The 15,054-nt window shown below is 45.7% G+C and overlaps 1 protein-coding gene across 1 annotated transcript in view; it reads right to left on the bottom strand.

The window, feature by feature from the left end:
- LOC111952640 (inactive serine protease PAMR1) overlaps positions 1-15,054 on the bottom strand; it is a 66,988-nt gene that overhangs the window by 35,374 nt on the left and 16,560 nt on the right. The window contains exon 2 of the mRNA XM_023971533.2: positions 521-697. Within this exon, the coding sequence (XP_023827301.1) occupies positions 521-650 (130 nt within the window). The 5' untranslated portion in view covers positions 651-697. The remainder of the gene's footprint in view (positions 1-520; positions 698-15,054) is intronic.

The following is a 15,054-nucleotide window of genomic DNA, read 5'->3' as shown; positions in this document are numbered from 1 at the left end:
GAGCAACATAAAGGGATGCCCTCAATGAAAGCAAATGTAATGAATTGTACAATGTCTCTCAATAGCTTGCTATTTTCTGGGAAATAATGAGGGTTAGGCATTTCCCTCTAATGTGGTTGGTCTAAACTTATTGCATTTCACTCCACGTGGCCCAACCTCACTGCTATTGTARGTCGGCTAGGCTTATAAGAGAGCCTTGAAGGCAGATGGCATACAGACTAAAACATCAGTCAAGACATGACACTGGATCAAATGGGTACTGTACAAGGCATATGTTTCAGAAATGTACCCGTTAGAATAGCCTCCTCCACACTGTGTGTACTTGCATATTAAACATGTATTAACAAATCCAGCACTAAAGCATAATGGAACTACATGTATCTGACCATGTTGTTGTTAATAAAATCTAATACAGAGTGTGCATTCAACCAGTCCTCCACAGGTTTACCAGATAAAATAACCTAAATGGAGAAGCACTCCCCAAGTTTTGAGCCAGCATGGCGGTCTTGGACAGGTTTACCTGGGTGGATGATGCAGGGGTCACACTCGTTGATTGCGTTGCGGCAGCAGGGCACAGCGTAGCCAACAGGGGTGCCCTGGAAAGGACACTTACAACGGATGACATCATACTCACAGCAGCCCCGACACATGACGTTCCATTCTGGGCCCGGGCAGTGGTTATACAGGTACCTGTAGTCTGGGAACAAACCAGCACACCTGGGTCAAATACATTTTTTAAATTCATTTTTCTTTAAATCAGGGGAGCCCAATTGAGACCAGGGTCTCATTTTCAATGGTACCCTGAGACCATGAAGTAAAATAAAATAAAAATATGTAACAAGATACAATAACAAGTACATTACATTAGAACGTCACTAACATTCAGACATCATAAACAAGTTATTACATCAATCAATCAATAAATCAACACAATTGCACACCTCAGTGACCTAATTTATCATCAGAGTTTGAAAATGCCCTAGTGTCACCAGGGAATCCAAATGTAATGCATTTTGTAAGTGATTCCAAAAATGTGGAGCGTGAAAACTAAAAGCCGATTTACCTAATTCCGTGGAGACCCAAGGAATCTGAAGAGCTAACCAACACTGTGAGTTTGATATCTCATTATTTTATACATTAGCAAAGAAGTTAGATAAGTTGGAAGCTTGTGTAGTAGGGCTTTGCAAACAAAAAGGGAGTAATTAATTTATCTATGGGACTTTAATGAGGACCAGCCAACCTTTTGATACAGGATGCAGAGGTGAGTATTAAAACTGTCACCAGTGATAAAACTAATGGCGTTATGGTGGACGGCATCAAAAAGTTTAAGAGTAGTGGCTGCTGCAATCTGGTAAATGGTGTCACGATAATCAAGAACTGGCAGGAAAGTCGACTGTACAATCTAATTTCTGCTATTTAGGGAGAGGCAAGATATATATTTTTTTTTGCTTTTTTAACCAGGGATAGACATCTATTTTTCAAATGTCTGAAGGACTGCCAATCCGACGTAGGATCAGTTTGTCTTGCAGTCAGACGTAGGATCAGTTTGTCTTGCAGTCAGACGTAGGATCAGTTTGTCTTGCAGTCAGACGTAGAATCAGTTTGTCTTGCAGTCAGACGTAGGATCAGCCCATCTAAATGTCTTTCCTGTCATTTCTTAGACAATTCATGTGTAAAACAAGGATTACAACAGTCTTTTACCCATAGTTTGTTGTATTTATCTGCAACAGAGTTAACAGGGAAATAACACAATTAAGGGCCTGATCCGAGTCAGTGATAGATGACACAACCCCCCAGTCACTCAAACCCAGCTCAGACAAAAAGAAATGTGCTGATTAAAAATTCCAAATAATTATCTTTGTAATAATGCATGAGCGAGATTTGGGTAGTTTAACATCTCTTATACAGGCAACGTGACAATGGTCACTGAACTCATTGGCACATATCCCATTGGCTGAAAACTTATGAAGGGCATTTGTTAGAATAATATCTAATTGAGTAGATTTTGCTGGGCAAACAAGCCACGGGTCACCACTGTGAAACGCCTAGATGTTGAATCCAGCCATATGGATGCAGCCTCTCTATACACATGTTCCTCCTCTGCCTGCTCATATGTGTGTGTTTTGTCATATTCTATTACATCAGACATCATTCATTTGGTAATGGCAAATACATTAACAATCAAGTGTTGCAAGATGGCAAACACATTATTGAATCCAATCATTAATCATAAACTATATTGAATTATGTGGCAGGCTGGCAGCACTAATGTTGATCCTCTCTCCATGTGTTAGGTTGGTACACAATAAATCTGAGGAACATTTAGTCGGATATTGATTTGATCTGAGGTCCTTTTAAACTGAACAGATTTCATTTTGTAACTGTGGAGAAGTCTGAGCAGAGACAAGTGGAAATTCATCTGAGATGAATGTGGAACGAGAGAGGGAGAAAGAGGGGAGAGAGAGAGAGAGAGAGAGAGAGAGAGAGAGAGAGAGAGAGAGAGAGAGAGAGAGAGAGAGAGAGAGAGGGAGAGGGAGAGAGGGAGAGAGAGGGGAGAGAGACAGAGAGTGGTCTCAGACATGGCACCATGTCATCATTACGGAACACTCTTCTCTTCTCAGCATTCTACACATTCCCTCCCACCACCAGTCCAATCATAATATCCTTCTTTCCTCTCCCTCCCTCCCTCTCTCGCTCCCTCTCTCTTTCTCTCTTTCTCTCTCACTCTCTCTTCCTAACTTCTCTTTCTTCCCTGCATTTAAGACTTCTACATAAATATTCCCAGTTTTCATATGAGGTGTAACTGCAGCCAACGAGGCCTGAACTGTTAATCTAAACTCAGCAAAAAAAGAAACGTCCTCTCACTGTAAACTGTGTTAATTTTCAGCAAACTTAACATGTGTAAATATTTGTATGAACATATCAAGATTCAACAACTGAGACATAACTGAACAAGTTCCACAGACATGTGACTAACAGAAATTGAATAATGTGTCTCGGAACAAAGGGGGGGGGGTCAAAATCAAAAGTAACAGTCAGTATCTGGTGTGGCATTAAGTACTGCAGTGCATCTTTTCCTCATGGACCGCACCAGATTTGCCAGTTCCTGTTGTGAGATGTTACCCCACTCTTCCACCAAGGCACCTGCAAGTTCCCGGACATTTCTGGGGGGATTGGCCCTAGGCCTCACCCTCCGATCCAACAGGTCCCAGACGTGATCAATGGGATTGAGATCCGGGCTCTTCGCTGGCCATGGCAGAACACTGATATTCCTGTCTTGCAGGAAGTCATGCACAGAATGAGCAGTATGGCTGGTGGCATTGTCATGCTGGAGGGTCATGTCAGGATGAGCCTGCAGGAAGCGTAGCACATGAGGGAGGAGGATGTCTTCCCTGTAACGCACAGCGTTGAAATTGCCTGCAATGACAACAAGCTCAGTCTGATGATGCTGTGATACACCGCCACTGGCCATGACGGACCCTCCACCTCCAAATCGATCCCGTTCCAGAGTACAAGCCTCGGTGTAACACCCATTCCTTTGACGATAAACGTGAATCCGACCATCACCCCTGGTGTGACAAAACCCTGACTCGTCAGTGAAGAGCACTTTTTTTCCCTGTCTGGTCCAGCGACGGTGGGTTTGTGCCAATAGGTGACGTTGTTGCTGGTGATGTCTGGTGAAGACCTGCCTTACAACAGGCCTACAAACCCTCAGTCCAGCCTCGCTCAGCCTCTTGCGGACAGTCTGAGCAGTGATGGAGGGATTGTGTGTTCCTGGTGTAACTCGGGCAGTTGTTGCTGCCATCCTGTACCTGTGTGATGTTCGGATGTACCGATCCTTTGCAGGTGTTGTTACACGTGGTCTGCCACTGCGAGGACGATCAGCTGTCCATCCTGTCTCCCTTTAGCACTGTCTTAGGCATCTCACAGTACGGACATTGCAATTTCTTACCCTGGCCACATCTGCAGTCCTCATGTCTCCTTGCAGCATGCCTAAGGCACMWTCACGCAGATGAACAGGGACCGTGGGCATCTTTCTTTTGATGTTTTTCAGAGTCAGTAGAAAGGCACCTTCGGTGTCCTAAGTTTTCATAACTGTGACCTTAATTGCCTACCGTCTGTAAGCTGTTAGTGTCTTAACGACCTTTCTACAGGTGCATGTTCATTAATTGTTTATGGTTCATTGAACAAGCATGGGAAACAGTGTTTAAACCCTTTACAATGAAAATCTGCAAWGTCATTTGGATTTTTACTAATTATCTTTGAAAGACAGGGTCCTGAAAAAGGAACAGTTCTTTTTTTGCTGAGTTTATTTCTCTGTGGCTCTTTCCTCTGACCCAAAGTCCTGTTGCTATGCAGAGCTGTTTCTCCATGGTAACAACCTCAATAGTATGTTAGGAAGTTTTAGCCCGCCCACCAATCCAAGCACCACCCAACCTCTCTCGCACGCATACACACAGTACACATACAGTAAACACACACGCACACGCACACACACGGACACACGCACACATGCATGCATGCATACCCACACAGGGGAGTACGTGAGTTAGTGTTGAGGCTTTGATTCATCTGTGATAGGTTATTTGTGGACAGTCAGCTGGACAGGAGATGTACAGCCGATGTCCTGGAATGCAGTTAGATATCCCTCCCTACAATCCCCCCATCTCTCTGGCCCTGTAACATTTATCAACTCATAAGCTATATCCTACTCCAGGGGAGATCTGCGCTTCTCCTTAAGAATCTCAATCTCATCTCTGCCATCCAAGGACAGTTCAGGAACGGCATACTATTTTCATCACTCAGAGAATAGATTGTGTAAGAGGCCAGGTCAAATGTATTATCAGTGCGGAATTATAAGTGAAGACAGTCAATTCAACTGCACTGCTGTCATACTTTGTTTGGAAAGCTCTATGAGTGATTTCACAATTCAGTTTGTTTTGGATCGGTTCTTCTTTTGCTGACATATTATTGCTATGGTAACCCTGAGAAGAAGGGTTATGTTGAATGTACAACAACAACCTATAGAAAATGTTTTACTCCAGTGACAACAGGGAAGTTAGTCTTTACAGGGAATCCATCTTTGTCATAATGTCTATGACCTGAGGATTCCAGTAAAATTACAGTGTGATGCCATTGAGCTATTGCTTATGTAACCAGTAGTCCCTTGCTCAACAAGCCTGTCCCTCCACTTCAATACCCCCCAGATGGTTGTATGTGTTCAAAGCACATGTGGCCCAGTGCTCTTGTTCTCATCCCTACTCATCTCTTTTGTATTCTATTGTGTCTTTTACTGTGTGTCTGCTTCTTCGGGGGGCACATAGAGAGAAACCGAGAGGGAGAGAGAGAGAGAGATAGACAGACAGAGAGAGAAACCGAGAGCGAGGGCATAAGAGAGGGAGGTATGGAGAGTTGTTTACATAGAACATGCAGGGACATTTTACAAAGCTCTACAATACATTCGGACAGCCTCACCAGCATTGTTACTGGAGTCAATTACACATGCATTCAACCAGACAGCATCAGAGGCACGATCACTGTAAATTACCACAGAATGAACATAATAACCAACAAGCCCATGGGTTAGCCTCCGACCTGTTTATGTCTATTGTTTAAAGCCAACACTTAACAGCTTTACAGCATTACGTTTTAAGAATAAAGAAGCTTCCATTTTTKCTCCACCAGTTGCTAAATACCTTCCACGTATCCAGTCTGTTTTTCTATTCATGCACCTAGTTGGACTGTGAGGTGGCAACAATAAACGCATACTTTTATAAAAAGTAGACAGTCTACTTTGTCCTTGTCTCATATTGTTTGTTCAGAGCTCAGCACTAAGTAAACCACCAGCAGCAGTCTGGAGGGGAGCCATAGTGGAGGCGACAGTGACTTAGTGCATCCTGTTATTTGTATGGGATCTGTTAAGTGTCTGGGTAGACTAATCTAGCTCTCGTAGTTATTGGCTTGGACTCCATCCACCCAGACTCACGTCTGCTTACACTCACTGATATACTGTACATCAGTGTACAGACGCTAGGGCGGTAGAAACTGTCAAATAGTCATCCTCTTTGCTATAATTAGAGCACAAAGTGGATTACATAAGAACAAGGCTTGGTGTTATCAAATTAGAGACACAGTGTGTCATTAAATTGCAATCAATGTTGTCATTATTGCTTAATTGACCGCTGTTGCTGTAGATTCACTACACCATTTGTCAACCAAGTTCTGGTACATATACAATACTAGTCAACAGTTTGGACACACCTACTCATTCAAGGGTATTTCTTTATTTTTGCTACTTTCTACACTGTAGAATAATAGTGAACACATTTATATTTGAGATTGTTCAAATAGCCACCCTTTGCCTTGTTAACAGCTTGAACAAGTTGAAAAAAGGGGCTACTCCTGAAGAGATTAACCAGCATGGCTACCAAAGCATTCCAGGTGAAGCTGGATGAGAGAATGACAAGAGTGTTCAAAGCTGTCATCAAGCCAAAGGGTGGCTACTTTGAATAATCTAAAATATAGTTAGATTTGTTTAATACTTTTGGTTACAACATGATTCCATATGTGTTATTTCATAGTTTTGATGTCTCCACTATTATTCTACGATGTAGAAAATAGTAAAAATAAAGAAAACGCTTGAATGAGTCACACACATTGACGTCACACAAACAAACACCACACACACACACACACACACACACACACACACACACACACACACACACACACACACACACACACACACACACACACACACATCCTACACTAACACTCCAACACACACCAACACACACACACACACACACAAACACACACACACACACACACACACACAACACACATGCACATTGACGTCTCACACACACACACACACATGCACATTGACGTCTCACACAACACACACACACACACACACACACACACACACACACACACACACACACACACACACACACACACACACACACACACAACACACAACACACACACCCACCACACACACACCACACACACACACACACACACACACAACACACATAACACACACTCACACATAGACACACTTTCACACTCTTCAATGCGATGCTGCTACTTTGTTGATAATCTATCCTGAATGCCTGGTCACTTTTACCCCGACCTACAGTTGAAGTCTAAAGTTTACATACACCTTATACATTTAAACTCAGTTTTTACAATTCTGACATTTAATCCTAGTAAAACCCCTGTCTTAGGTCAGTTAGGATCACCACTTTATTTTAAGAATGTGAAATATCAGAATAAGGTAGAGAGAATGGTTTATTTCAGCTTATTTTTTTATCACATTCCAAGTGGTCAGAAGTTTACATACACTCAATTCGTATTAGTAGCATTGCCTTTAAATTGTTTAACTTAGGTCAAAACTTAGGTCAAATGTTGGGGGCCTTACACGCTTCCCACAATAAGTTTTGGCCACTCTCCTGACAGAGCTGGTGTAACTGAGTTAGTTTGTAGGCCTCCTTGGGTCATTGTCCATTTGCTTGGGTATTGTCCATTTGGAAGACCCATTTGCGACCAAGCTTTAACTTCCTTACTGATGTTCTGAGATGTTGCTTCAATATATCCACTAATTTTCCAACCTCATGATGTCATCTATTTTGTGAAGTGCACACAGTCCTCCTGCAGCAAAGCACCCCACAACATGATGCTGCCACCCCCGTTTCACAGTTGAGATGGTGTTCTTCGGCTTGCAGAGCTCCCGTTTTTTTCCAAACATAACGATGGTCATTATGGCCAAACTTCTATTTTTTGTTTCATCAGACAGAGGACATTTCCCAAAAGTATGATCTTTGTCCCATGTGCAGTTGCAAACGTAGTCTGCTTTTCTATGGCGGTTTTGGAGCAGTGGCTTCTTCTTGCTGAGTAACCTTTCAGGTTATGTCGATATAGGACTCGTTTTACTGTGGATATAGATACTTTTGTACCTGTTTCCTCCAGAATCTTCACAAGGTCTTATGCTGTTGTTCTGGGATTGATTTGCACTTTTTGACCAAAGTAGTTCATCTCTAGGAGACAGAACGCGTCTCCTTCCTGAGCGTATGACTGCTGCGTGTCCTATGGTGTTATACTTGCGTACTATTGTTTGTACAGATGAACTTGGTACCTTCAGGCATTTGGAAATTGCTCCAAGGATGAACCAGACTTGTGGAGTCTACAATTTTCTTTCTGAGGTCTTGGTTGATTTTTTTAAATTTTCCCATGATGTCAAGCGAAGAGGCACTGATTTGAAGGTAGGTCTTGAAATACATCCAAATGACTCAAATGAGTCAACTAGCCTCAGAAGCTTCTAAAGCCATGACTTATTCCTGGAATTTCCAAGCTGTTTAAATGCACAGTCAACTTAGTGTATGTAAACTTTGACCCACTGGAATTGTGATACAATGAATTAATAAGTGAAATAATCTGCTTGTAAACAATTGTTGGAAAAATGTATTGTGTCATGCACAACATAGATGTCCTAACCGACTTGCAAAAACTATAGTTTCCAACAAGAAATTGTGGAGTGGTTGAAAAACGAGTTTTAATTGAACTCCTGTAACGCCCGTCGGAAGAAGTGGACCAAGGTGCAGCGTGGTACGTGTTCATGATTCTTTTTTTCTCAGAACACCAAACAAAACAACAAAAGAATAACGAACGTCACGTTCTGTAGGCTTCAACGAGCTAACAAAAAACAACATCCCACAACCTAAGTTGGCAAAACAGGTTGCCTAAGTATGATTCCCAATTAGAGACAACGATAGACAGCTGTCCCTGATTGAGAACCATACCCGGCCAAAACATAGAAACACAAAACATAGAATGCCCACCCCACATCACACCCTGACCTAACCAAATAGAGAAATAAAACGGCTCTCTAAGGTCAGGGTGTGACAGTACCCCCCCCCAACGGTGCGGACTCCCGGCCGCAAACCTGAACCTATAGGGGAGGGTCCGGGTGGGCATCTACCCTGGTGACGGCTCCGCTCCACCTCTGGCTACCSCCACTTTGGTGGCGCCTCTGGTGCGGGGACCCTCGTCGCCGACCGCGGACCTGGGACCCTCGTTGCAGGCTCCAGACTGGAGGTCGTCGTTGGAGGCTCCTGACTGGAGACCGTCGTTGGAGGCTCCGGACTGGAGGCCGTCGCTGTAGGCTCCGGACTGGAGACCGTCGTTGGAGGCTCTGGAGTGGAGACCGTCGCTGGAGGCTCCGGACAGGGGATTGTTGCTGGAGGCTTCGTGCCATGGATCGTCCTTGGAGGCTTCGTGCCATGGATCATCACTGGAGGCTTCGTGCCATGGATCATCACTGGAGGCTTCGTGACATGGATCATCACTGGAGTATACAACATGGAGTATACAGCYTGGAGCTGCCACAGGGCTTACCAGGCTGGGGAGACATACAGGAGGCCTGGTTCTGGGAGCAGGCACAGGACTCACCAGGCTGGGGAAACATACTGGAGGCTTGGTTCTTGGAGTAGACACCGGATACACTGGGCCGTGGAGGCGCACTGGAGGTCTCGAGCATAGAGCCTGCACAACCCGTCCTGGCTGGATGGTTACCTTCGCCCGGCAAAGGCGGGGCACTGGCACAGGACACACTGGGCTGTGCAGACGCACCGGAGACACAGTGCGCAGAGCCGGCGCAGGATATCCTGGGCCGTAGAGACGCACTGGCGGCCATATGCGCTGAGCCGGCACCATCCGTCCTGGCTGGYTGCCCACTCTAGCCCGGCGGATGCGGGGAGCTGGTATGTAGCGCACCGGGCTGTGCACGCGCACTGGAGACACCGTGCGCTCCACCGCATAACACGGTGCCTGACCAGTACCACGCTCCCTACGGTAAGCACGAGGAGTTGGCTCAGGTCTCCAACCTGACTCAGCCAAGGCCTCTCGTGCCTGCTTCGTTGCCGTGACTCCTGGTATCGTTGTTGTTCCTCCCACGCTACTTCCGCCTGTTTCCATGGCAGGGTCTTGTCCCCTGCCATAACCTGCTCCCATATCCAAGATGTCCTCCACTCTCTCTTATCCCGGGCCCAGGATCCCTGCTCCTCCTGGCCACGCTGCTTGGTCCTTTGGTGGTGGGTAGTTCTGTAACGCTCGTCTGAGGAAGAGGACCAAAGCGCAGCGTTGTACGTGTTCATGATAATTTATTCAAACTGAACACTGAAACAAAATAACAAAAGTGAGAACAAAACGAAACAGTTCTGTTTGGTGCAGACACAAAACAGAAAAAAACTACCCACAAAACACAGGTTGGAAAACGTTGCCTAAGTATGATTCCCAATCAGTGACAATGATAGACAGCTGTCCCTGATTGAGAACCATACCCGGCCAAAACATAGAAATACAAAACATAGAAATAAAGAAACTAGAATGCCCACCCTCGTCACAACTCCAACCTAAGTGTAGGTAAACTTCCGACTTCAACTGTACATGTACATATTACCTCAACTACATACCTCGTTGACTCGGTACCGGTACTTCTTGTATATAGTCTTGTTATTGTAATTTTATTGTGTTACTATTTCCTTTTTTTATTTAGATAATTCTTTGTACTTTTTAACTCTGCAGTGTTTGGAAAGGGCTTGTAAGTAAGCATTTCACGGTAAAATCTACACCTGTTGTATTTGGCGCAGCTAATGACTGTTTACCAAGCCTCAATGGCAGTACATGTCTTCTGGGTCGTGCTTTGGCAGGTCTTATACAAAGCAAAGAGATATGTCTTACTGCCCTACAAACACACATCCGTGAGGCATACAGCTCAACACCTGAATAGCCCATACATCGGATAGTTACACTTTTGTGGGCAAGAAGCTGGTGGGAACTGTGTGTGTGTGTGTGTGTGTGTGTGTGTGTGTGTGTGTGTGTGTGTGTGTGTGTGTGTGTGTGTGTGTGTGTGTGTGGTGTGTGTGTGTGTGGTGTAGGATCAGGGTTGGGTTATAAAAAATACAGAAAATGTTAAACATCCCACGGTGCACCAATAAATCCATTAATAAAATAGAAATAAAATGCACCACAACAAACCTGCCGAGAGAGGGCCGCCCACCAAAACTCACGGACCAGGCAAGGAGGACATTCATCAGAGAGGCAACAAAGAGACTAAAGACAACCCTGAAGGAGCGGAAAAGCTCCACAGCGGAGATGAAAGTATCTGTCCATAGGACCACTGAAAACCGTACACTCCACAGAGCTGGGCATTACGGAAGAGTGGCCAGAAAAAAAAACTGCTTAAAGAAAAAATAAGAAAGCACATTTGGTGTTCTCCAAAAGGCATGTGGGAGTCTCCCCAAACATATGGAAGAAGGTACCTGGTCAGATGAGACTAAAATTTAGCTTTTGGCCATCAAGGGAAATGCTATGCCTGGCACATTCTAATCCAAGATGGCGTAGCAGTCGGATGTGTCTTTGTCCTGTCTTGTCCCGTGTAAATAGTATTCGTATTTTTCGTATACATTTCGTATACATTTCGTATTTATTTTAATTTCACTTTCCATCTAGGAACTGAATATACATTCCTACATTCCGCCTCACCCAATGTGGTACGGACCTGCTATTTTTTTTATATACTTTAAAACCGTAACCCCAATCAGAAGCTAGCCAGATAACTAGCTACTAGCTAGTAGTCAGTTAGCCACTGCTGCGGTCTTCGCCCTTAACTCGGACACAGCCAGCTTCAATACCGGGCCAATACCTGCCAGTCTGCAAGCGCGATATCAACCCAGAGCATATAGGACTGCTTTTTCTCTACCACTCACCGGATTCTGACGCAAGCTCTGGATAATTACACCGTATTATCACAGCTAGCTAGCTGCAACCGAGTGGCTACTACTGGCTAACACCTCTGTCCCGAAGCAAGCACCAGTTAGCCTTGAGCTAGCCTCGAGTAGGCCCATCTGCCGGCTAGCCGAAGAGGTCTACCAGCTACGCGAGTAGCGCCACTGCCACGAAGCTAGCACCAGTTAGCAAACACAATTCTACAATTCACAACCTCTCTTTCGCCATTCGGCTTGGATTCTCTGGATTCTCTGTCGACACGACCACGTCTGAGCAGACCCCTCCGTCTGAGCAGACCACCCCCGGGCTACTAACTTTAAACGCCGCGTGCTAGCTTAGTGGAGGCCTCTCTGCTCCATCTACGGCTGCCCTCTGGACACTATGATCACTTGGCTACATAGCTGATGCATGCTTGACTGTCCATTAATTCACGGTACTCCATTCTGTTATTTGTGTTTTATCTGTCGGCTCTGTGCTTTACTCAGGATCTGTGTGTAGTTAATCCGACCCTCTCTGCTAGTCGTCGCCATTTTTACCTGTTGTTGCTGTGTTAGACTAGCACCTGTTATTGCTGCTGTTATCTTACCTGTTGTTTTAGCTAGCTCTCCAATCAAGACCTGCAATCACTTTATGCCTTATTGTATGTCTCTCTCAAATATCAATATGCCTTGCATACTGTTGTTCAGGCTAGCTATCATTATCATTGTTTTGGTTTGCAATGGACCCTTGTAGTTCCACTCTCCGTACTCTGATACCCCTTTTGTCCCACCCCCACATGCGGTGACCTCACCCATTGAGACCAGCATGTCGAAGATACAACCTCTCTTCATCACCCAGTGCCTGGGCCTGCCTCCGCTGTACCGCGCGCCCTCCATACCCCTGTCTGCACATTATGCCCAGAATCTATTCTACCCACGCCCATAAATCTGCTCCTTTTATTCTTTGTCCCAACGCTCTAGGCGACCAGTTTGATAGCTTTAGCCGCACCCTCATCCTACTACTCCTCTGTTCCTCGGGGATGTGGAGGTAAACCCAGGCCCTGCATGTCCCCAATCACCCTATTTGTTGACTTCTGTGATCGAAAAAGCCTTGGCCTCATGCATGTCAACATCAAGAAGCCTCCTCCCTAAGTTTGCCTTACTCACCGCTTTAGCACACTCTGCCAATCCTGATGTCCTTGCCGTGTCCGAATCCTGGCTTAGGAAGGCCACCAAAAATTCTGAGATTTCCATACCCAACTATAACACTTTCCGTCAAGATAGAACTGCCAAAGGGGAGGAGTTGCAATCTACTGCAGAGATAGCCTGCAAAGTTCTGTCATACTTTCCAGGTCTATGCCAAACAGTTCGAACTTCTAATTTTAAAAATTAATCTCTCCAGAAAAAGTCTCTCACTGTTGCCGCCTGCTACCGACCCCCTCAGCTCCCAGCTGTGCCTGGACACCATCTGTGAATTGATCGCTCCCCATCTAGCTTCAGAGTTTGTTCTGTTAGGTGACCTAAACTGGGATATGCTTAACACCCGGCAGTCCTACAATCCAAGCTGATGCCCTCAATCTCACACAAATCATAAGGAACCCACCAGGTACAACCCCAAATCCGTAAACATGGGCACCCTAATAGACATTATCCTGACCAACCTGCCCTCCAAATAACCTCTGCTGTCTTCAATCAAGATCTCAGCGATCACTGCCTCATTGCCTGTATCCGCCACGGGTCCGGGTCAAACGACCACCCCTCATCACTGTCAAACGCTCCCTAAAACACTTCTGCGAGCAGGCCTTTCTAATCGACCTGGCCCGGGTACCCTGGAAGGATATTGACCTCATCCGTCAGTTGAGGATGCCTGGTCATTCTTTAAATGTTACTTCCTCACCATATTAGACAAGCATGCTCCGTTCAAAAAATGCAAGAAAGAACAGATATAGCCCTTGGTTCACTCCAGACCTGACTGCCCTCGACCAGCACAAAAACATCCTGTGGCGAACTGCAATAGCATCGAAGAGCCCCGCGATATGCAACTGTTCAGGAAGTCAGCGAACAATACACGAGTCAGTCAGGAAAGCAAAGGCAGCTTTTTCAAGCATAAATTCGCATCCTGTAGCTCTAACTCCAAAAAGTTCTGGGATACTGTAAAGTCCATGGAGAACAAGAGCACCTCCTCCCAGCTGCCCACTGCACTGAAGCTAGGTAACACGGTCACCACCGATAAATCCGTGATAATCGAAGACTTCAACAAGCATTTCTCAATGGCTGGCCATGCCTTCCTCCTGGCGACTCCAACCTTGGCCAACAGCCCCGCCCCCCGCTGCTACTCGCCCAAGCCTCCCCAGCTTCTCCTTTACCCAAATCCAGATAGCAGATGTTCTGAAAGAGCTGGAAAACCTGGACCCATACAAATCAGCTGGGCTTGACAATCTGGACCCCCTATTTCTGAAACTGTCCGCGCCATTGTCGCACCCCCTATTACCAGCCTGTTCAACCTCTCCTTCGTATCATCTGAGATCCCCAAGGATTGGAAAGCTGCCGCGGTCATCCCCCTCTTCAAAGGGGAGACACCTGGACCCAAACTGTTACAGACCTATATCCATCCTGCCTGCCTATCTAAGGTCTTCGAAAGCCATCAACAAAACAGATCACTGACCATCTCGAATCCCACCGTACCTTCTCCGCTGTGCAATCCGGTTTCCGAGCCGGTCACGGGTGCACCTCAGCCACGCTCAAGGTACTAAACGATATCATAACCGCCATCGATAAAAGACATTACTGTGCAGCCGTCTTCATCGACCTGGCAAGGCTTTCGACTCTGTCAATCACCATATTCTTATCGGCAGACTCAGTAGCCTCGGTTTTTCTAATGACTGCCTTGCCTGGTTCACCAACTACTTTGCAGACAGAGTTCAGTGTGTCAAATCGGAGGGCATGTTGTCCGGTCCTCTGGCAGTCTCTATGGGGTACCACAGGGTTCAATTCTCGGGCCGACTCTTTTCTCTGTATACATCAATGATGTTGCTCTTGCTGCGGGCGATTCCCTGCCCCTCTACGCAGACGACACCATTCTATATACTTCCGGCCCTTCCTTGGACACTGTGCTATCTAACTCCAAACGAGCTTCAATGCCATACAACACTCCTTCCGTGGTCTCCAACTGCTCTTAAACGCTAGTAAAACCAAATGCATGCTTTTCAACCGTTCGCTGCCTGCACCCGCAGCCCGACTAGCATCACCACCCTGGACGGTTCGACCTAGAATATGTGGAATC

The sequence above is a fragment of the Salvelinus sp. IW2-2015 genome, linkage group LG26 (genome assembly GCF_002910315.2).
Source record: "Salvelinus sp. IW2-2015 linkage group LG26, ASM291031v2, whole genome shotgun sequence".
In the NCBI taxonomy this organism is placed as follows: domain Eukaryota; kingdom Metazoa; phylum Chordata; class Actinopteri; order Salmoniformes; family Salmonidae; genus Salvelinus; species Salvelinus sp. IW2-2015.
This window is presented reverse-complemented; position numbering and strand designations above follow the sequence as displayed.